This window comes from Felis catus, chromosome A3, assembly GCF_018350175.1.
Source record: "Felis catus isolate Fca126 chromosome A3, F.catus_Fca126_mat1.0, whole genome shotgun sequence".
In the NCBI taxonomy this organism is placed as follows: Eukaryota; Metazoa; Chordata; class Mammalia; order Carnivora; family Felidae; genus Felis; species Felis catus.
This window is the reverse complement of record NC_058370.1, coordinates 26,820,992-26,844,567: the sequence shown is the minus strand read 5'-3', so window position 1 is coordinate 26,844,567 and position 23,576 is coordinate 26,820,992. Positions and strand designations below refer to the sequence as shown.

Below are 23,576 nucleotides of genomic sequence, written 5' to 3'. Positions count from 1 at the left end.
CTTGGCGCTGCTGAGTGGACCACCAACTACATCTGTAACACCCAATGAATGCCACACAACGAATGCCTCATGAGAAATGATCCCCAGGGGCAGGGCACCGAGGGCCATGAGTGGCCACAGGTGGTGCAAAATCTAAATATGGTTCATTCTAACAATCCGTTCATATATATATGTTTTTTTACATGTATTTATTTTTGAGAGACAGAGCACAAGTGGGGGAGGGGCAGAGAGAGAAAGAGACACAGAATCCGAAGCAGGCTCCAGGCTCTGAGCAAGCGGTCAGCACAGAGCCCGACGCAGGGCTCAGACTCACAAACCGTTGAGATCATGACCTGAGCTGAAGTTGGAGGCTTAACCGACTGAGCCACCCAGGCGCCCCAACAATCCATTCATATTATTTTCCAATTGAAAACATATCTTTTTATAAAAATAATATTTTACTCCCAGATTATCAAGTAAGATTGATAGTCCCAACAGTAGGACCATGTTGACCGTGGGGATTGGGGGGCGCCTGGGTGGCTCAGTCAGTTAAGCGTCTGACTTTGGCTCAGGTCATGATCTCACGGCTTGTGAGTTCGAGCCCTGCGTCGGGCTCTGTGCTGACAGCTCAGAGCCTGGATCCTGCTTCGGATTCTGTGTCTCCTTTTCTCTCTGCCCCTCCCCTACTTGTACTCCGTCTCTCTCTGTCTCTCAAAAATAAATAAATGTAAAAAAATAAATAAATAAATAACTACCTGGGTTTGTCACCTACAGGCTGGGTAACCTTGAACAGAGTGCTTGGCCTTGTTCCTTGGTTTCCTTGGCTGCAAAAGGGGGATAATGTTAATGCCTCCATAGAAGATTCTTTGTAAAGCTTTAAGGAGCTCATGGGCATAAGTCTTTGTGCCTGGCACCCAGAAAACATCTGAGAAGTATTGGCTACCACTGTTAGAAACCATTCCCCTAAAGTCAGTGTGCTGGTCCTATTCCCGCACCCCAAAACTCAGTGGCTTGAAACGAAAATCCTGTCTTATTTATTAGCTCATGCTAGTTTGGGCAGCATTTGACAGGGAAGGGTCGTTGCTGTTTGAGCATCTACTGGGACAGCTCCCGTGAGGGCTGCAGGATTCTCTTCCGAGCTGGCTCCCTCACTGGGCTGGCAAGTCAGTGCTGGCTGTTGGCCGGGAGCTCAGCCAGGGTGGAGGGCTGGAAGACTCAGTTGCCCTCCGTATGGACCTCTCCATGTGACCTGAGCCTCCTCACGGCATGGTGGCTAGGTTCCAAGGGCAACCATCCCCAAAGAGAAAGCTGTGTGGAAGCTGTGTTGCCTTGGAGGACCCAGCACCGGAATCCACACAATGTCACTTCTGCCATATGCAATTAGTAGAGACAGTCCCAAATGCTGGCCCAGATTTGGGGCGGGACATTGAATTTACCTCTTGATGGAGGGTGGAGGTAGCAAGGTTCTGGGAAAACATATGGGAGTGGAAATATTTTTGTGATTGTTTTTGGAAACTACAGTCTGCTGGAGCTAGGGAGCAGGTGGTGGTTTCCAGCCTCAACAACCCTGATAGATCACCAAGCAGGAAGTTTACTTTTCACCCTGAGGATTATTCCCTTAGGAGGGCATCTCCCGGAACAGGCGTGTTTGCCAACATACTAGCAATGCTTCAAACAATAAAGGCATTTTATCACCTCATATAACAAGAAAGCCAGAGGTAGGAAGTTCCAGGTTTGGGGGATGTGCTCAGTGGTGCTGTGAAAAGACCACATTCCTTATCTTTCTTCTCTGTCATCACTCTGCATGTATTGGCTTTCCTCCATCAGACTCGTCACCTCATTGGTGACGGTTATAGTCCTCACCTCCCCAGAGTGTAGCATTCAAAGAAAGGAAAGGAGGCAAACATCTCTCTCTCTCTTGCTCCCTCCCTCTCTTTCTCCTCTTCCTCAACCCCAATGTATTTTTTTTTAATTTTTTTTTTCAACGTTTATTTATTTTTGGGACAGAGAGAGACAGAGCATGAACGGGGGAGGGGCAGAGAGAGAGGGAGACACAGAATCGGAAACAGGCTCCAGGCTCTGAGCCATCAGCCCAGAGCCTGACACGGGGCTCGAACTCACGGACCGCGAGATCGTGACCTGGCTGAAGTCGGACGCTTAACCGACTGCGCCACCCAGGCGCCCCTCCAATGTATTTTTTTAAATGCTTGTTTATTTACTTCGAGAGGGAAGGAGGGGCAGAGAGGGAGAGAGAGAATCCCAAGCAGGCTCCGCTCTATCAGCAGAGCCTGATGCAGGGCTCGATCTCGTGAACCATGAGATCATGACCTGAGCTGAAATCAAGAGTCAGACACTTAACCAACTGAGCCACCCAGGCGCCCGCCCCGATGTTGTTAACAAGGAAAAAAAAATCGTTCTCAGAAGCCCCAAGGCCCCAAGCCGATGTCTCTTTGGGCCTCATTGACCAAAACTAGTCGCATGGTTCCCGTGAGCTGCATGGGAGGCTGACCACACAGGTATCTGGTCTTTCCAGCCTCCGTGTGAGAGCTGGGCTCTGCCGGCCAGAAAGAAGGAAGGGGAATGGCTACAGGAAAGGTGGGGGTGGGGGGTCCTAGACCCAAAGGCAGGAGTCTTTAAAAAAAACTTCTCAATTGAAGTTTAGTAAAGAGAATATGCCCCAGTCACAGAGGCACAGCTTGGTCAATTTCACGAGGCGAGCACACTTGAGTAACGAGCACCCAGACTGCAATCAGGGCATTGCCAGCCCCTCGGCAGCTCCCCTCCGACCCTCTCCCACTCACTACCCCTCGGGTCCCTAACAGCATGGATTCATCATTTGTCTGCTTTCGTACTTTGTGTAATTGGAATCACGTAGTATGGCTCCACTGCGTCCGCTTTCTCTCCCTCAACATCGTGTTCAGGCGACTCATCCACACTGACGCGGGTCGGTGCATTGTTCATCATCATTGTCGACAGGATTCCGTTGAGTGCGTACTTGTCCATTTGGGAGTTTCAAGGTTGGAGCTATTGTGAATCGTGTGCTACACGTCCTGTACATGTCCACGGGTGCCCGGGTTTCTGCCGAGCAGGTGCCCCGGAGAGGAGTTTCTGGGTCAGAGCAGATGCCTATGTCCAGCTTTGGTGCACGCCCACCAGCAGTTGTGAGTTCCGGTTTCTCCACAGCCTCCCCAACACTTGCCGTTGTCGGTCTTTAGTTTTACCCACTCTCAGGGAGTATAGGGTGGCATCCTCTTGGGGTGTTTATTTGCATTTCCTTGAAGCTAATGAAGTTGAGTGACTTTTTCACTGTTTACGTTGGGTCATCTTTTGTGAGGTGAATGTAAGTCTTGTGGGTAGCTGGGAACTGTGGGAAGCCCTTTATGCACACTATTGCTCTCCCAAATAGCTGTGCGCATGTGGCTTCCCCTGAAACGCTACCAGTACTCCCAGGTCTTGCGGGCACCCCATCTTCTGGGCGTGCACAACCCCGAAACAGGCACACAGCACAGCAGGCAGAGCGGGGGCTGAGTTTCAGCTCCCACTGGCCCCATGACGGGGAGCCCTTGTGCAGTGGACAGCCTACCCATCCATGCCCGACAGCCCTGCCTGCCCCTGCATTGTACAGAGAACATCACATTAACCAACTTGGCCCTGCTCCGAGAAGAACAGAGGGAAATGAGAGTTTGCATTACCTGGGTGCCTTAATGCCAGAGAAAAGACGCCTCGAGGGGATCTGCTCAGTGGCTGCAGATTACCCAAAGGGCTGCTCTGGGGCCCAGGGATCAGATTTGTTTTAGGAAGCCCTACAGGCCAGAGCCAGGCTGCCAAATTTTTAGCTCGACACAGGGTAGGCTGTGAAAGCTCCATGAGGTCTGGGTCACGGCTATAGCATAATGCCCAGCACACAGTAGTCACCTAATGGATACCTTTGGGATGACTGCTTCATAGAGCGATCCTGCAGCAAATGAACTGCATCGGGAGGCAGGGGGAGGGTGGCGAGCTCCCTGGCAGGTGACCATCACAGAGGGATTTCTCAGCGGGGAGTAATGCCTTTGGTGCTGACTGCTCTGCATGATATTAAAGATCTTTCCAGCCCCTAGACTCTGTGAAGCCATGAATTATCCATGCTGGGATTCAGTAAAGGCAGACTGATCAGTATTAGCTGAAGCAAAACCTAATTAGGGAGGCAAATTGATTTCCAAAAAAAGAATTGGATGATGTGTTCCCAAGACTGTTAGAAATGGTTTTTTAATTGTCTGTTGTTTTGTATTATTCATGCCATTGTATGCCTTTGTGAGCGAAGTCGGCTTCTCTCTTTCCTCCCTGCCTTGCCTCCCTCCCACCCGCCAGCCAGGCTTAGTGCCTTCTCAGTGGCTGGCCCCATGGGGCTGGGCTGGGCCATTCCTCTGGAGAGAGCTGGAAGCCCATGGGAGAGATAGAGACAGAGAAATGGTGGGGAGGTGCCCCAGGCACAGGGGCCAACAAGGAACTACATATCGCTGAGAGCAGACCTTTCTGCACTCACCCCCACCCCAGGTAGCCCGGTCGCAGGGAAAAGGCATTTTCCTCTTCCGGAGGCTGAAGGACATCATGGACTGGAGGAAGGTAAGCTTACCCCTCCCCCTTGCTCCGGAAATCTCCCTCTGCCCTTGCTGCCATGAGGGGCCCCTCCTTCCCTCCTCCAAAGCTTGAAGGGCTGGCAGCGAAGCTCTGCCCCTGGGAACGGAGTCTCTGAAGCCAGATTGCCTGGGCTCAAGTCTTGATTTTGCCCTTTAAAAGCTGTGTGACCCTGGGCAAGATGCTTCTCCTCTCTGTGCCCAAGTAAATGGGGGAGAGTAGTAACAGTGCCTGCTGAGGACGAGTTACTATGCCTAAAACCTGAGAACGCTGCCTCTGTACCTGGGCCTCCTGCTCACCTGATTGGGGAGAGCTTGGCTGACTCTTCCTCCAAGTCCCAGGCCGAGCCTGAGGTAGCTCCCTCCCTCCCCATGACCCATCCTTATCCCAGGATGCGGCGTAGTAGAAATCCCACTTCCAATCCTGCCCCTGCCACTCAGCAGCTGTGTGATCTTGGGAAAATTGCTAACCCCCTCTGAACTTTAGAGATGATAATGCTGCTACACAACCAGCACCTGCTGCATGAGCAGGTGCTCAGTAAGTGAATTGCCTCCCTCCTCTGTGTGTCCGATTCCTTCCCATCAGGGCACCGCTGGGAAGAAGCTCACCAGCTCAGAGGCCCAGCCAGCCCGGAGCGCTGTCAATCCACCCGGAGGCCATGTGAGTACAGGTGCCAGGTGGCCCGGGGCCCAGGAAGGGAAGGCCTGGTTGCCTCTGTCTTGAAGCAGCTTGGCGGTGGAGGGGGAGGGGGCCGGGGGATGATAGCAGGTGTACAAAATTCTGCCCTGGGGGCCAGGGACCCTGAGTTCCAGTGGCTCCCCTTGTGTGACCTCACCAAGTATGCGCCACTCGCCTTTGGGCCTCAGTTTTGTCACATGGTTACCGTGAAGGGGACAGCGGCTGAGAAGGGGCTTTGCAGACCATGGGGTGCTGTGCAGGTGTGAGCCAGAGCCTTGCTGGGCTGGCCAGGAAAGGATTCGCAGGCAGAGAAGGGAGAGGAAAGTCCCCGGGCACCTGCGTGGCCCTCCAGGCAGCACGGACCGATGGAATTTTCTACAGAGGCGGAACGGTGTATGCCTGTGCTCTCCAGTACCGTGAGCACTAGCTACGTGCTGACGCTGAGCACCTGCAATGAAGCCGGTGTCCCTCAAGGACTGGATTTTAAATTTCTTTTCGTTCTTGGGGCGCCTGGGTGGCGCAGTCGGTTAAGCGACCGACTTCAGCCAGGTCACGATCTCGCGGTCCGTGAGTTCGAGCCCCGCGTCGGGCTCTGGGCTGATGGCTCGGAGCCTGGAGCCTATTTCCGATTCTGTGTCTCCCTCTCTCTCTGCCCCTCCCCCGTTCATGCTCTGTCTCTCTCTGTCCCAAAAATAAAAAAAAATTTTTTTTAATTTCTTTTCGTTCTTTTATGTACACGACATTTACCATCTTAACGACTTTACGTGTATAATTTAGGGGCACTAAGTGTATTCACATAATTGTGCAACCACTACCACCATCCACCTCCAGAACTCTCGTCCACTTCCAGAACTCTGTCCCCAGGAAACACGAACTCCCTGTTTCCCAGCAGCCCCCCCAACCCAGCCCCTGGCAGCCACTCTTCCACTTTCTGTCTTTGTGGATCTGACTCCTCCAGGGACCTCATCTAAGTGGACTCCTACAGTGTTTGTCCTTTTGTATCTGGCTTATTTCACTTAGCGTAATGGCTTCAAGGTTCATCCACGTGACAGCATTTAAATTCACTTATTTTTAAGCAGTTTAAATGTAAATAGACAGCACAGGTCTAGAGGTTAAACGCGGAAGCTCTGGGCCCAGCCTGCGTGTGGGTCCACGTCCCAGCTGTGCCACGGAGCAGCTGTGTGACCTTGGGCAAGTCGCTTCCCCTCTCTGTGCTTCAGTTTGCTCGTCTGTAAAATGGGGGATAACGTTCGTCCTTCCCTGATAGGGTTGATTTAAAGATCAAACGAGGACAGTGTCTAGCACGATGCCTCCTGCACAGGAAATGCTCCGTAGATGTTAATAATAGTTATTGTTACAACCAGGACGCAAGAAGTTCTGAAGACCAGAAGGATGAAATCCCCGTGGAGAACTACGTAGCTCAGCGCTATATCGAAAACCCCTACCTGATAGGAGGTGAGATGGCGGTCTCTGCCCAGGACAGAGGGCCACTTGGCTCCTCTCACCGCTTCGGGCAACATCCTCCCTCCCCTCCCCCAGTGACCCCATCCTCTCTCGTGGCTTTCAACACCCCCAGATGCCAGTGACCTCCCAGCTTTCTGTCTCCAGCCAGGACCTCACCCGGGCAGCCCGGATCCTGATGTCCCACCGACCCTTGGGCACCTCCCGGCAGCTCACTCCCAACATGCCTAAGATCCAACCCTCGCCCTCCCGCTGCCATATGGCTCATTCCCCAGCCTCCCCGTCGGGATACAGCCGCTCCAGCCCCTGGTTGCCAAGCCAGAGGCCGGAGACCGTTGTGGGTGTGTTTCTCTCTTCCCCTCCCATGTCCGACCTCCATCAAGCTCCCACGCAGCTCTTGAATCCATCTGACCCCCTCCATCCTGGTTCTGGCCACTGTCCCCTCCCATCCTCACTGATGCCCGCTGCTACTCTGGTCCCCTATGCTCCGCTCCAGCACAGTACCCAGGGGGACAAGATCCCCTCAGTGGCTTCCCATGGTTGCTAAAACAGAATCCAAATATTGCACGTGAGCTGGCCCCTGCAGACCTCACTGACCTCGTCTCCTTCCACTCTGCCCTTGGACCGAGCCCTTTGCTCAGGCAGTCCCTCCTGCCCCAAGGCCCGCCCCCTCCAGGCTGGGGGGCCCCTCTCTTCCTCTAGGCCACCACTTCTCCACGAAGCCTTCCTTGATCCCCTGTCTCCAGCCTTTCCCCCACATTAACCACCTCCCCTCCTCGTTACCTTCTCCTTGTACCTCTTGTGCTTTTTATTGGCACTCACCTCTGCCTGTCCACTGCTCTAACCCCCAAACCTGCCATGCTGCCTGGCACACGGTCAGTATTTGTTGCATGAATTCTTTCCTTGCCTGACAGGCCGCAAGTTTGACCTGCGCGTCTACGTGCTGGTGATGTCGGTGAGTAGCTAAGATGGGGCCCTCCTCCAGCAGCAGGTAAGGAAGGGCTGGGCCAGGACACAGGGGGCAGAAGCCATTCTGGGGGGTGCCTATGCGAGCCTGCCTGGGAGAGCCCAGGGGGCGTCTGAGGGTAAGGCGGGGGCCCGTAAACAGATCCCATTTCTGCCATCTCAGAGACCCGAGTCTGGATTTGCCGTCCGCCTGTCCTTTATTCACTCAGCCATTCGTGGTAACCGCAGCTGACCTTTACCGAGCACCTCCTAAGTACCAAACCCCGGTATTCAGCAGGTTTTACTACGTTTGGTCCTCCTAACGACCAGGGAGAATCAGAGGGGGTTGAGTGGCTTACCCGAGGTCACGCACAGGTGACGGACAGACCTGGGCTCCCAATCCAGGCGGCCTGGTGCCAGAGTCTACTCTCAGACAAGGAGCCGCCATACCGCCTCTCCCCACCCATTCGTTCAGCAACCGTTCAAACCTTCGTGAGGTGCTCCTCAATGTGGGGCCTGAGGACATAGGGGCGTGGGAGGCGGGCTCAGCCCCTGGGCTCCTGGAGCTGAGCGTCTGGCGGGGAACGTGGACACACCCGGAAGGGTGTCGCGCGTGGTAGCGGAGCAGAGAAGAGTCTCGTTCATTCGGTTCCCTTCTGCGTCTTCTCCCTGCCCCTGACGCCAGGGAGGGAGGGGGTGGAATCAGAGGAGGCTGTTTGGACGGATTCTTGAGGGGTGATGTGAGAAGGAAGGAAGGGAGGGCCCTCCAGGTGGAAGAAACAGCGGGTGCAAAAGCTAGGAGGGGCAGATTGCTCGTATTCACCCCCCTCCCCTTCCTCTCCCTCCTTTCCCTCCTCGACACAGTACATCCCGCTGCGGGCCTGGCTGTACCGGGACGGCTTCGCCCGATTCTCCAACACCCGCTTCACACTGAGCAGCATCGATGACCAGTGTATCCTCGGATCCCGTCTGCCCAGCCCCCTTGCGCCCTGCCCCTCCCCATCCCCCCAGCTGGTCAGGGAGAGCTTCTTCATTCCACCGAGTGCCAAGCCCCGGTCTCGGCACAGGAGATACAGCGGTGGACAAGACGGGCCTGGTCCCTCCCTCCGGGAGCTGGCAGTCTTGTGGGGGTGGGGGAGCCCCCGGTGATCCCAGGGGAGCAGCCCCACTCTGCTCAGAGCAGCTCACCCCAAACTTCTCTGCTCGCTCCACACTGACTCACATTCACAGGATGGGAGAGCTCGAGCTCCTTTGGAGAATGTTTGCATCCTTCCGTGTGCCTAGACATTGGCTCACACATTCACTCAAACACAATGCCCTCTTCACCCATCAAACTGGCAGAGACCAAAAATATGATCACACACTATGCTGGCGAGGCTGGGGGAATACGTGTGTCGCTGGTGGCGTGTAAGTGGGTACAGCCACTCCAGAGGCAATCTGGCAAACGTCTATCAAAAGACAAAAGCACATACCCTCTGACCCAGCAAATTCCCTTCTGAGAATTTACCCGACGTGTACACTCACAACATAGGAAAAGAGAGGTTTAAAGGCAATGCACTGCTCAGCCTTGTTTGTGAGAGAGAGAGAGAAAAAAAGGAAATAAAACAAACTGCTCATTTACATGATGGAATACTATGCAGCTGTTAAAAAGGAATGGGGCCGTGCTTTATGTACAGATCTGAAATAATCCCTGTGACGTACTGTTAATTGGAAAAGAACAAAGTATAGAACTCTGAAAAGTATGCTTCCATTCACATTACAAATTATATCTCTGTATATGTTTATATCCATGCGCAGACATCTCTAGAAGGAAGTATAAGAAATTGGGAACGGAAGTTGCCTTTGGGATGAGAACTGGGCGGGTGGGGACAGGGGTGGGGAGGAGACAGTTCCTCAGGCACATTTTGATGCCTTTTGACTTTTGAACCACGTGAGTGTATTATCTGGTTAGAATACTGACATCAAACAAAAATAATGTTTCTAAGATTTTTAGATGTGGGGCGCCTGGGTGGCTCAGTTGGTTAAGCGTCCAACTTCGGCTCAGGTTATGGTCTCATGGTTCATGGGTTCGAGCCCCGCTTCGAGCTCTGTGCTGACAGCTCAGAGCCTGCAGCCTGCTTCGGATTCTGTGTCCTCCTCTCTCTCTGCCCCTCCCGACTCATGCTCTGTCTCTCAAAAATAAATAAACATAAGATTTTTAGACATGAGCATCAGAAGCAAAGAGGCCAGCAATCCAGAAATGGAGAGATGATAAATCAGCAGGACTGGATTACCTGCCTGTGGGGGAGAAGGCTACGGAAGGTGCTGTTGCTGCTGCTGCTGCTTGGACAACACAGCTAATGCTTCCAGCCAGTTCCACCCCCTTTCTTAATTTGGTCTCTCGATTACGTGTCTGTCCCGAGCTCATGCACATGCATCGCCTGCGTGTTAGAATGGGAGTTGGCCCTGCAGAGTATTTCTAACAATTTCCCCCCCTATTTTTCCAAGTCCAGCATTTTTTAAATTTTTTATTAAGAAAAATTTTTTTAACGTTTATTTACTATTGAGAGACAGAGCATGAGCAGGGGAGGGGCAGAGAGAGGGGGAGACGCAGAATCTGAAGCAGGCTCCAGGCTCGGAGCTGGCAGCACAGAGCCCGACATGGGGCTCGAACTCATGAACCGTGAGATCATGACCTGAGCCGAAGTTGGACGCTTAACTGACCGAGCCACCCAGGCGCCCCAACTCTAGCATTTTTAGTATGTTTGTTTATGTGATTCTAGCAAGCATTTAACATATGCAAGTCATCATTCATTGTAGTTTTATTTTTTGGCCGCCATGTATTTTGTTAAAATTAAATGACACGTGTAAAACCCTTAGGACAGTGCCCGGCACAAAGTGAGCGTTCAGCACACGTTAGTGGTCCCCCGTTCCCTACTTAAAAGTGCTTTTATATCTCGGGTCATGGCGCCTTGTTAAACAGACCCCGGCCTTTCCCGGGACTAGTTTCTAGTGTACAAGCCTTTGCTGTTTTCACAGTGAGTCAATACACATGATGTTCCACAACTTCTTTCAATTGTTTTTAATTTTCAAACGTTGAAATATTTAAAATATAATCAAAAATGCAGAAAAAAGACTATAAGAGAAATCCAGGCATCCACCACCCAGATTTAGCAGATATTAATATTTTGCTGTATGTGTTTCGTATATTACACACCAACTTTTAAAATAATAAAGCAACTTTGGATCATAAAGTAATAAGACATATTTTAACCTGACCTTAAATATACAGATTTACATTTTTTAAATGTTTTTTTCCTTTTATTTTTTTAATTTACATCCAAGTCAGTTAGCATATGGTGCAACAATGATTTCAGGAGTAGATTCCTTAATGCCCCTTACCCATTTAGCCCACCCCCGTCCCACAACCCCTCCAGTAACCCTCTGTTCTCCATATTTAAGAGTTAGAGATTTATATTTTTATATATAGTTCACATACAGTTATTCATATATATATGCATGTATGTGCACACACAAAATATAAAAATAATGACCTCAGCACTGTAACAATAAATAGAAACAAGTGAAAACACCCTTGAAGGATGGCAAAATGAACGATAAAACATCTACATGCTATTGTACAGCTGTTATAATGAGGCCAATTAAAATATCATGGAAAGGTATCTAAGACAGACTATTAAAATGAAAAACAACATACAGATATGGATCTGGTGTGTTTATAATCCTAGTTTTGCTCTTAAGGAAATATGTTTCTATTCAGAAGAAAGTCAGAGAGGATGTTCACTAATTTATAAACTCTGAACACCAAGGGGGATTAGAATCAGGCCAGGAACGTTTATTTTCACCTTTACACGTTTTCCTATATTATGAATTGTTTTTACAACCATTATGTATTACTTTAATAATAAAAATAATAAAGCACTTAAAGAGTATAGTTTTCACAATATAAGTAGTAAAGCCGTTTAAAGGCAAATCAGAAAATTCAGAAAATGTACAAAAAGGAAAAACAGAAAAGAAAAGAAACCTTCTGTGTTATTTTCTAGAGACAATTACTTACCCTGACGTATTTTCTCCCGGGTTTGTTTGTACAGTTTGTTGTTGTTGCATTTTATAAAGGAGTGATCTCAACTGTATAAACATAACTTTTTTTCACTACACGTATCAGTATTTTCCTTGTAGACATTTTTTATTAGTTATAAAGTATCCCACCGAGTAGACTTATTGGTTTATTAATCTTCCACCCTGCAGGCATTTAGAAAGTATTCTGCTTCCCCCAATTATGACACACAATGCTGGAAAGAAACGTATTTTTCATAAATCTTTTACCATATTTAATTTTTCCTTCAGACGACATTGCAGAGGTGTAAATACTGGGTCAAGGGTATATGGGCCAGATTGTTTTACAGAAGGTTCTTTTGTATTTTTATTACCCTTCCATTGACAGGGCCCATTTTATCCCAGCTCTCCCTGCTGAAGACAATCATTTGATTTTATTTTTTCAAACAGTTTGGAACTTAAAAAAAAAAAAAAAGTTTATTTATTTACAGCGCGCATCAGCAGGGGAAGGGCAGAGAGAGAGAGGGAGAGAGAAAAACCCAAGCAGGCTCCGAGCTGTCCGTGCAGAGCACGACACTGGGCATGATCCCACGAACCGTGAAATCATGACCTGAACTGAAATCAAGTCAGATGCTCAGCCGACTGAGCCACCCAGGCGCCCCTGAAGACAATCATTTAAAAAAGACTTTTCTGGGGCGCCTGGGTGGCTCAGTCGGTTGAGCACCCAACTTCGGCTCAGGTCATGATCTCGCGGTTCGTGAGTTCGAGCCCCACATTGGGCTCTGTGCTGATGGCTCGGAACCTGGAGCCTGCTTCAGATTCTGTGTCTCCCTCTCTCTCTCCCCTCCCCCGCTCGTGCTCTGTCTCTCTCAAAAGTAAATGAGCATTAAAAAAAATTTTTTTAAAGACATTTCTAAAACAATTAGCACCCGTAGATGAAGCCTATATGGGCATTCATTACACTTGCAATGATTCTGTGAGTTTTGAGTTTTTCCAAATAAAAAGGTTAAAAAATATGTAACTGACTTAATGGGGAAGCAGGGTTTTGCCTTAGAATTTGCGTTTCTTCCAATTTGTACTTCTTCCTCATTTACATCCCTTTATTTGTTGCTTTTTAATTGTTTTTTAATGTTTATTTAGTTTTGAGAGAGAAACAGCGCGAGCAGGGGAGGGGCAGAGAGAGAGGGAGACACAGAATCTGAAGCAGCTCCAGGCTCCAAGCTGTCAGCACAGAGCCTGACGTGGGGCTCGAACTCATAAACCATGAGATCCTGACCTGATCTCGTGAAGTCAGATGCTTAACCAACTGAGCCACTCGGTGCCACCCCTCCCTTCCATTTACATCTCTTTAAAATTATGTATCTTCTATTACTAGAAACGTCAGGCATTTTCCCAGATGGTCTTTTAGCAGTTATGTTTTCCCTGATGTTTTCATACCCCTATATCTATGTATCTATTAGGGTCATAAATTTTTATTGTTAACAATTTATGTGGGATTTTCATGTGATAAAAACATTAGTCTATCACATTTGCTACAAATCTTTTATCTAGTCATGCTTGCTTTTCATTCTTGCCCTGATATCTGATTATTTTTATTTTTACATGGTTGGCTCTGTTCATCCACTGACTTCCTCTGTGATTTCTATTATCGTTTTTAAGCTAAAAAAAATCCCGCTGAAAGATTTCATAACTAATCAACCCCACTTCTGTCCAGATTGGTTTTGATTGTTTGCTTACTCTTTGCCCGTTTCCCCCACCTAAGTCCCCCCACTTAATAGGGCTCAGGGGTTAAGTGACTTGCTCAGGGGCGCACAGCCAGTAAAAGGCGCAGGTGGGATTTGAACCCAGGCCCATCTGAACTCAAGGCCCACATATGCGACGTCTGGGCCATTGTGGCGCCTTCCTCATCAATGTCCAAGCACAAGTCTTAGTCTGATCTCTGGGGGTTCCATGGAACAGGGCTCACCCTTCTTGTTCACACTTGTCCTTGACCACCTACGTCTCCCAGATGTTCACCTCACCAATGTCGCTGTGCAAAAGACCTCTCCTGACTACCATCCAAAGAAGGTGAGGAAGCTGTGCTTCGGGCCTCCAGAGCCAGCCTTTTGGGACTGGGTTGGGGTGAGGAGATGGTGTGCCACGGAGCCCAGGACAGGCCAGTCTTGGGCTCATAGTTCCAGTTCATCAGTGAGGTCAGGACCACCCTTCCCACTTGCAGGACCCAGGACAAGAGTACAGAAGGAGGCCCACACATTGTGTGTCTGAATATTTAAAAGTTACGAATCAAAGACACACACCCTGTAACAAAATGTGTTCTATCCTCCTACCTTGAAAGTATTTTCTTTCTTTCTTTCTTTCTTTCTTTCTTTCTTTCTTTCTTTCTTTCTTTCTTCTTTCTTTCTTTTATTTCCCTTCCTTCCTTCCTTCCTTCCTTCCTTCCTTCCTTCCTTCCTTCCTTTTCTTTCTTTCTTTTCCTTTCTTTCTCTTTCTTTTTTCTCTCTTTTTCTTTCTTTCTTCTCTCTCTTTTTCTTTCTTTCATCTATCTATCTATCTATCTATCTATCATCCATCCATCCATCCATTTATCTATCTAATAACCTACAAGGCCAAGTTTGAATTTAGAATTCTCAGACTTCTCAGAGTTAAGAGCCAGAACAGAGGGGCACAGGGAGAGCTGGCTCCCAGCTCACACCTGCTCCCGTCTTTTCCCTCCCCCAGCTCCATCCTACACAGTGGGGGCCTCCTGCATATATGTACCCCTAGCCCCCCGAAAACAGTAACCAGTTGGTCATCTTTGGGCCTCAGGGTACACCCATGGTCAGTGCAGTCTGTCCCCAGGAAGGCAGGCCCAGGGAAGAAACCTGTGCAGGGTGTTGGGGCAGCGACTTCTGGGAGCCTGGGGACCCAGGCTGTGCTCTAGAAAGAAGCACAGGCTCTGGGAGGGCACATCCACCCCTTCCCCTGAGCATGCAGTAGCTTTGCCCTGCAAGAGGGACAAACTCAGAGTCCTCCTAATCACAGGACCCTGGTGGGAGCCTCTTGTCGAAACCCAAGGCCCGTGCTGATGGTGACTGTTGGAGGGTCCCGGCCGGCCAGGTCCCAGTTAACAGAGGCTCCCTCTACCCCCCCTCCCTGGGTGCTTGGGGCCCCAGGGCTGCAAGTGGATGATCCAGCGCTTCCGCCAGTACCTGGCGTCCAAGCATGGGCCGGAGGCGGTGGAGACGCTCTTCAGCGACATGGACAACATCTTCATCAGGAGCCTGCAGAGCGTGCAGAAGGTGATCATCAGCGACAAGCACTGCTTTGAGCTGTACGGCTATGACATCCTCATAGACCAGGACCTCAAACCGTAAGTGGGTGGGCCAGCAGCCCGGGGAACGGGGGGGGGGGGGGTACGTTTCACACACTCTGCACCCAGACGGCCCGGGTGTGGTCTCTGCCGCTTCCTAGTTGGACGCACTTCCTAGTTTTGTGACTCAGTTTGCCCATCTGTGAAATGGACATTGTGCTTATAGAATTATTATGAGGGATACATGAGGAATTGTCTGTTAAGCACCGAACCCCGTGCCTGGCACGCAAAGACCTTTCCTGAACATCTGCTGAGTCAGCAATCCTTCCCGAATACCAGGCAAGAAACTTCTCTGTAAACCCTGCTGCTCTCAGGATGCAAAGTGCCGTGTAAGGGAATATTGTTACCATGTCACTTCCTGTTAAGAATGTGGTGCATTCATGGGGCGCCTGGGTGGCTCAGTCAGTTGAGCGTCCAACTTTGGCTCAGGTCATGATTTCACGGTTTGTGAGTTCCAGCCCCGTGTCGGGCTCTTGCTGACAGCCTGGAGCCTGCTTTGGATTCTGTGTCTCCCTCTCTCTCTCTGCCCCTCCCTGCTCACGCTCTGTCTCTCTCTCAAAAATAAACAAACATTAAAAAAAAAAAAAAGGAATTTGGTGCGCCCCCACAGTCCCCACAGAGGAGGTTGAGCTGATGAGGAAGACAAGCCTGAGGTGGCAGGGACCATCGTGATGGCCCTCATGTGATACAACAGGACACAGAAGCCCAGTGGGTTTGTTCTGGGCGTTTGGGGTTACACATTAAGTCAAAGGCAGAGCCAGGCCCAGGGTCATAATTCCTGGGCTGAGCTACTCCCTGCCTGCACTGTGGCTCCCAAGCTCCTTCCCCAGGGTCACTGGATAGGTGCTGAGGGCTTTCCAAGCCAGCAGTTGGAGCCCTAGACTGATACCTATGTCAGACCCAAGTTCAAGGAAACAGGGTCCGGGTGCCAGCGGGTCTCTCCTTTGCCCCCTGCTACAAAGACGTGGCTGCGGGTATTAAAGTGGACACTGATGGGGAAACAAGCTTGGGGGTGGGAGGGGGGCCCGAGTCTGCCACTCACCTGCCGGATGGGTCCTTCCCTCTCTGTGCCCCAGGTTCTTGTCTGTAAATGACCGGATTTGCACAAAACAAGAGTTTGCAAGCTCTAGGCCCTTGGGCTGCTTTTGGCCACAGACGCTTCAATTTTGGAGTTCAAATTATGTTCCTTGTAAATTCATTTGAGCATCTCGAAAAACTGGGAGATGTTTACACAACAGTCTGGATGTTCGCCTTTTCTGGAAAACTCAGAACCCTGGGCTCACACTCCCACAGGGTGACAGTCTCCTGGAGAGGCCACCGCTTTAGAGTGGAATGTTCTTCCCGGTTCACCGCTCTCCACCCCTCCCAGCTCCTGCCGCCCTCAGCGGCCATTGTCCACACACGCAAAAGTTCACTAGGAAACGGGACTTTGTCTTGTATTCACAGCTCTAGTGGGAGAAGGAAGAGCAATACGAGGGCACCAAGATCATTCCACCCCCTCCAGCTTGCCTCGTTTGGGTACCACCTGGCCCCAGTGGGGATTTCAAGTTTGTGACAATTGTTTTCAAAAAGTTTTAGCCACTGAAACCTTTCTTCTAGTGGAAAAATGGAGACAGCAACCTTGGTTGAATTGAGGGTTGGGCCCAGGCACCCCATCTAGCCTCTCCATGAAATTCCAGGGTCCCCAGGGACCAGGCAACCCTAAGGCTCTCCATCCCCCTCCTTCCCCAGGTGGCTCCTGGAGGTCAACGCATCCCCATCGCTGACAGCCAGCAGCCAGGAGGACTATGAGCTCAAGACCTGCCTTCTGGAAGATACCCTGCATGTCGTGGACATGGAGGCCAGGTGAGGGAAGGCAGCCTCGCTCAGGCACCCCTGTATGTGACAGTTGGGGCTCCCATCAAGGAAGACAGAGAACTCAGAACCCTGGGACTTGAGTGGCCCTTAGAGATGGTTCGGGCCTGCTCACCATTGTACAGATGGACAAACTGAGATGTCCACACAGGGTTGGATCCTGGTCCAAGGACTCAGCCCTTTTGAGGCACAGCAGGGCCAACTATATAGCCTTCTGAGATTCAGTCCAGCAGGATTTCCATGAGACCCTGGACTTCACCTGTCTAAGCCTGTTTTCTGGTCTGTAAAATGGGAAACCTCATGTTAACCCCCAGGATTGTTAAATTAATCTACTAAGATAATTTATTATAAAGTGCCTTGCTCATAATAAGTGCTCAATAAGAGACTATCTACTGTTATTTTTTTTTAATGTTTTTATTTATTTTTGAGACAGAGAGAGACAGAGCATGAGCAGGGGAGGGGCAGAGAGAGAGGGAGACACAGAATCTGAAGCAGGCTCCAGGCTCTGAGCTGTCAGCACAGAGCCCGACGCGGGGCTCAAACCCACAAACCATGAGATCATGATTTATGCCAAAGTCAGACGCTTAACCGACTGAGCCACTCAGGCGCCCTGAGACTATCTACTGTTATAATGATGTGCATATGATGGGAAAACCCAGGGTCTGACTTCAGGAATGGCTGAATCCAGGTGCCCAGTCAGTATTGGTTGATTCCCTTTCTTTCCCTTTCTCCTTCTCCCTGACCCACCTCTTTCCTGTGTATTAGCTTTTTCCCAATTATTCCAGCAAAAGTTTGAGGGCTAACTCTCATTCTTATTGGTGGGGATTATGTCAATGCCTATCTCTGAACCAATCATTGTGACTCTGATTGCCTGGGCCTACATGTTGTGCCCATCTCCCAGGGGAGCAGGATCAGCCCTGAGCTGAGCCATGTGAGTGAGAGAGGGAGGAGTGGTTCTCAAAAAAACCCAAGGTACCCTGAGGCTGAAAGAAGCTGAAATGGGTGCTAAGCAGGTAGAACCTCAAGTGTCCTCTGTATCTACCATCATTCACTCATTCAACAAACATTTGAGCTCCTACTATGTGCCAAGACCTGTGCCCCACACCGGGGACACAGTAAAGGACACAACAGACCTAGTCCCTGCCTTCCTGGAGTTTATAGTCTGGGAAGGACAGCAGACTTTAAGTATAAGTAGGTTCATGTTACCGAGGGCAAGGGTGGGAGCCTGGGGACAATATGGGAGACGACCCCTCTGAAACCTGGGAAATGGGTGAACAAAAGAAGAAATGCTGACAGCGTGGGCACGTGCAGGGTGCCGGGAGGGATCAGGAGCCTGGTCCGGGTCTTAGGGCTTCATCAGGTGCACCTTCATCAGCCCCTTGTATCTTCTGCCCATCTAGGCTCACAGGAAGGGAGAAGCGAGTGGGAGGCTTTGACCTCATGTGGAATGATGGCCCTGTCAGCCGAGAAGAGGGGGCTCCTGACCTGTCGGGGATGGGGAATTTTGTGACCAACACACACCTTGGTAAGTGGGGCCAGGTGGGGAGTGGGCACGGGGGATGTGTCATGAGAGGAGCCAGGTAGTCTAGGAGGCAGCTTGGCATAGCGGTTAGACCGTTTTAATTTGATCTACAATTTACCAGCTGTGTGACCTTGGGCAAGGGACTTAACCTCTCTGTTCCTCATCTGTAAAATGGAGACAAAAGAGTTTTTATCTCAACATATGCCTAGAACGCCACCTGGCACATGGCAAGAGATATTATTCATCTATGAGGAGGTGGATTGCAAAAGGCTTAGGTGGAAAAGAACTCCAAAAATGTACAATGTGGTAAAAGAAATTAAGGACTTCAGGGCTTGACTTTAAACTTGGTTTTTAAAAAGTGAAAAATTTTCTTGATTATAAAAATTATTCACTCATTGTGGAGTATTTGAAAACTAAAAGGGAATAAAAAACCATCCAGACATAACCAGCTTCAACAATCTGTTGTATTTCCTTCCAGTTTTTCAAAAATGCCTATATTTATACTTTTTTCTTTACAACATTGGCATTGGGCTGGAGTTTTGAGTCCCACTTTTCCACATAGTATATTCCATGTCATTCAACAATACTAATAAGAGCCTCTCTTTTGGAAACACTTTTTGGCCAGGTCCAAGCTTTACGTACATCATTTCACTTTTAGGCAGCTTGTATCGTTTTATAGATGGAGAAATGGTCTCCCGGTGTTACACAACTTGCTGAAGGTCCCAGTTATAAGTGATGAGGAGTTGAACTCCAATCCCTCTTACTCTAAAACCTGAATGCTTGGCTGCTAGAAAATTCTATCCCTTAGCACAATTAAAAACAAAATTACTCTACAGCTGTAAAATATTCCAGCTTGCATATAGGTCAGCCTTACTAAATCAACTTCTCATAATTGAACATTTGGTACGATTCCAATTTTTTTCTTTTATAAGTAATGCCATGCTGTGATGAACATCTTCTCACATCAAGCTCAGCTGAAATTCTGGCTATTTCTTTAGGACAGATTCCTAGAAGTAGAAGTACTGGGTCAAAGCGATGGACTTATTACAGCCAAATTGCTTTTTAGAAAGAGTACACAGATTTGCCTGCTCTGAATAAAACACGCACTCGCACACGCACACACACACACACACACACACACAACACCACAGAAAACCTTTGTCAACTAGATAGGTAAAAAAGTAGATTTGTTTTTATGTGCATTCTGTTGATTACTGGTTATGTTGCAGAGTTTTTCAATTCGTATTTCTTCTTTTGTAAGCTGTCCATAGTCTTTATGCAGTTTTCAGTGGCTTGTTCTCTAAATTTATAAAGGCCTTGGATATCAATACATTGATGACATTACCCCTCTGTCAAATGTATTTATAAATATTTTCCTGAATTTGTTATTTGCTTTTAAAATTTTATTTAAGTGGCTTTTTTTTTTTAATGAAAAGAAGTTTTAAATCTTTTTTTAGGGTTTGATAGGATTTAGGATTGAGTTTGGCTGCAAGCAACTGAAAAGCCAAATAATAGTTACACAGAAAGGGAATGATCTGTTTTGAGCCACAGGATGTCTTGGGGTAGGTGACAGGGCTGACACAATGGATGCAAAATGCCCCCAGAGACCCAGCGCTTTCTTCTCTCCACTTGGCTACACTTAGTGGGTGGCGTTGGTGCTCATGCTTGTTGCCTCATGGTTGCAATATGGCTGCTCCTACTCCAGACACTGTGTCTTCGTCCCAGGCAGGAAGAAGCAGGAAGGCCCAAGGGCCAAGGCTTTTCCTTCAAGATTTGACTCTTTATTCCAAAAGGGAAACCCTCCCAGGGCTGACATCTTACTGGCAAGAACTGGGTCACATGGCCACCCCAGCTGCAAGGAAGCCTGGAGTGTCGATTAATTTGCTTGAGAAAGGAGAGGAGAGGGGATTTATGAAAGGCTTTTCTACAGCAGTGCCACCTTGTGTTGTTGCAAGATGACTCTACAGAGCTTTCAAGCTTTGATGTGCGTATATATAATCATCTGGAAATCTTGTTAAAATGCAGATTACGATTCAGTAGGTCTGGGATGCGGGCCTAACATTCTGCCTTTCTAACAAGCTCCCAGGTGATGCTCTCCTAGTTGTTGCTATGTAACAAACTCTCCCCAAACCTAGAGGCTTAAAACAACTTCTGTCCCATTTGCTGATTCTTCAGGTCTCGCCTGGGGTCGTTCATAAGGCTGCAGGCACCTGGCCGATTCACTGAGACACAAGGCCTAGAATAGCCTCATTCGCACGGGTGGTGGTTGTGATGCTGGCTGTCAGCGGGGCCTCTCTTTCCAGGTGGCCACTCATCCTCCAGCAGCCCAGCCCTGGCTTCTTCCCATGGTAGTCTCACGTTCCAAGAAGGTGGGAGACCTAGCAAAGCCCCCTGAGGCCTAGGCTCAGAAGTCCCACGGTGTAGTGTCATTCCGTCACCATCCATTAGTCAAAGCTGCTGTAGCCCAGATTCACAGGGCAAGGAAATGGAGCCCTCCACTGGGTCAAGGAGCAGCAGTCACCTTGCAGGAAGGCGTGCATATAGGAATGGAAGGAGTTGTTGCAGCCATCTTTGGCAACCATCTGCCTCAGATATTAATGCTGCTTATCCCTGGACCCTGTCTGAGTCGCAAAGATGCAGAACAGTGGCTCTCCATCTTGGCCGCTATAGGAACTATGCTGGAGCTTTCAAAAGTACTAATGTCTGCTGAAGGTAAAGATACAGTTGATCTGGCCCTTAGGAGTTTTAAAAGGTCCCAGCTGACTAAAGCACAGCCTAGTTGAGAGCCCCTGCTTTAGAAGTCTCTAGAATAATCCCCAAGTCTCCAGTCGAGCGTCTGGGTGCGAGCACAAGAGACGCTGGTCAAGGTGGGAAGAGCCTGGATGAAATGAAGGACTGAAGGGTCTCCGGGTGAAAAGATCAGCAGGCAATTCAGAGATGAGTCTAGAACTCCAACAAGAGGCTTGCATTGGACACAAAGATTTGGGAGTTATGAAGGAACCAGGTGGTTCCATGGAACTCACTTTGGAAAACCCTGGGGACGCATATAGTGGGCCTCAGCTCAGTGAAGCCTTGATCAGTTGAGTACCCAGGAGGCTCTGGGGTGCTGAGAGGGCAGATGCCTCCAGGTCAGCAGTTGTGGCCACAGCGATGCAGTCATTCAGCCAGCATCTGTGAGCGCCATCAGTGTGCCTGGCACAGCTAAAGGACCATGGTGCTGCCTCACAGACCAGCCGTGAGAACAAACGAGAAGCGGGTAACGCCGTGAAGGTGCTGAGAGGAGGTGTCTCAGAAGCTCCTGTCGGCCTCTCAGCATGGATTGCCTGGGACACCCTTCCAGGAGTAGGGGCCACTTGCGGGGAACATTCCTCTCTTAACCACTTGTGCCTGCCATATGGGGTTGGGTAAGGAAGGGAAGGAAGCTAACGTTTAACCTGTTAGGTACCAGGCACTATGCTAGCTTGCAATGTTTTCACCAAGTGAAGCCAAGAGGAAAGGTAGTGTGGGGTAGTGGTTAAGAGCGTGGCCTGTCTGTGCTGACAGTGCAGGGCCTGCTTGGGATTCTCTCTCTCTCTCTCTCTCTCTCTCTCTCTCTCTCTCCGCCTCTCTCTCTGCCCCTCCCCTGCTCACACTCTCTCTCAAAATTAAAAAAAAAAAAAAAAAAAGAGCTTGGCCTCTGGAGCTAGATCTGGGTTCGAGTCTCAGTTCTGCTACTTGCGGTATGATTCGAAGCAAATTTCTTAACCTGTCTGAAACTCAGTTTTCTTCTACACGTCATTCCTGTGAAGGCTCAGCAAGTTCATCCACATTCAGCACCGGAGTTGAATGTTACCTTTTTCTGGTGATCCTTACATTCAGTCCACAGAGCAGGTATCCTGGTTGATTGATGAGAAAACTATGCTCAACAGGGGAGAATGATCTGCTTGAGGGCGTGCAGTTCAGGAGTGGAGTCGGGACGAAAAAGACAGGGAAAAACACAGGCCATCCGGGGTTGCACGGCTCCTGCGGGCCCTCCCTCTTCCAGGAAGTGGGAGCACAGGCCCCTCCACGCCCCCCATGTCTCCTCTACCAAGGACAGGCCATCCCGGCTAACACTCCATTTCCCTTCCAGGCTGTGTCAACGATCGGAAAAAACAGCTGAGGCAACTGTTCCGCTCCCTTCAAAGCCAGAAGAAAGCCTCCAGTTAGTCCCCGCGGTGGGGAGGAAAGTGACCCTGGGAGGTGCCAGCACAGTCCTCTTCCCCCTCTTTCCAGCACAGCGGTGCCTCCAAGCACTCACCTCCCTCCCTCTGGCCTGGCAGCAGCGTTGCTGCTTACTGCTTGTTCCAGGTCCCCTGGATGCCCCCACCTGGGCACCTCTGCACCAGGAGACGGCCAATCCCTGGGACTGGATGCGTATTAACCTTGAGGGATTGGCCTGGCCATCGGGCCTGACAAGGACAACCGCAAGGGTAGCAGTTTCTGCTACCCCAGAGAGATCCTGTTTAATAAATGAGAACAGACCTCACTCGGAGTCACTGGGCACTGGGCCTGGCTCAGGGCATGATGCTGACCGGAGCCAGGCCCTCCTGGCTTTGAGCCTTTGATGTCTTGAAGGTCAGTGCTTAAAACGAGCCTTCAGGAGCAAGGGGTCAGGGGCTAGGGAACTGGTCTTAAGGTGTGCTTGCAAAGCAAGCACTTACTGGATTACTGGGGCTCTGGGGAAAGGCTGAGCCCTAAATACACCTTTCCCTCCATGCAACACCCTGACTTGGCGTGTCAGGAATTCATGGAGCTCCCCTGACCATCTTAACATCAACAGGCCAGAGCATCCTTGTTTTTCAAGCGGACAAGGTAAGGATCGGAAAGGCCAAGCTGCTTAGCGAGGGTCTCTGCAAAGGTGCACTTAGGAGGCAGCTAGGTGATGTGGGGCCTCTACGCACCTTCCCGAGGTTGGGAGCTGAGCTTTTTAAGCCAGAAGGCCTTGGCCTGGCCAGCAACGGGATACGGCTTGGGGAGTTGGGCGCAAATGAAAGTTCTGCATTCTCTACACATTCCACCATTCCTAAGCCTCCTGTTGGTTTAAGAGAGACTGCAGCAGAGTGGGCTGTGGGCAAATTGCTCCATGGGGGACCG

At 49.8% G+C, this 23,576-nt stretch overlaps 1 protein-coding gene across 4 annotated transcripts in view; it reads left to right on the top strand.

The window, feature by feature from the left end:
- TTLL9 (tubulin tyrosine ligase like 9) overlaps positions 1–22,968 on the top strand; it is a 41,417-nt gene extending 18,449 nt beyond the window's left edge. For all 4 annotated transcript variants that reach the window (XM_006929859.4, XM_019826672.2, XM_019826670.2 and 1 more), the window contains 10 exons: positions 4,516–4,584; positions 5,182–5,256; positions 6,639–6,729; positions 7,650–7,690; positions 8,545–8,632; positions 13,745–13,803; positions 14,889–15,085; positions 16,817–16,930; positions 18,340–18,464; positions 22,573–22,968. In XM_006929859.4, the coding sequence (XP_006929921.1) occupies positions 4,516–4,584; positions 5,182–5,256; positions 6,639–6,729; positions 7,650–7,690; positions 8,545–8,632; positions 13,745–13,803; positions 14,889–15,085; positions 16,817–16,930; positions 18,340–18,464; positions 22,573–22,649 (936 nt within the window). In that variant the 3' untranslated portion in view covers positions 22,650–22,968. The remainder of the gene's footprint in view (positions 1–4,515; positions 4,585–5,181; positions 5,257–6,638; positions 6,730–7,649; positions 7,691–8,544; positions 8,633–13,744; positions 13,804–14,888; positions 15,086–16,816; positions 16,931–18,339; positions 18,465–22,572) is intronic.
- Positions 22,969–23,576: the final 608 nt, after the last annotated feature.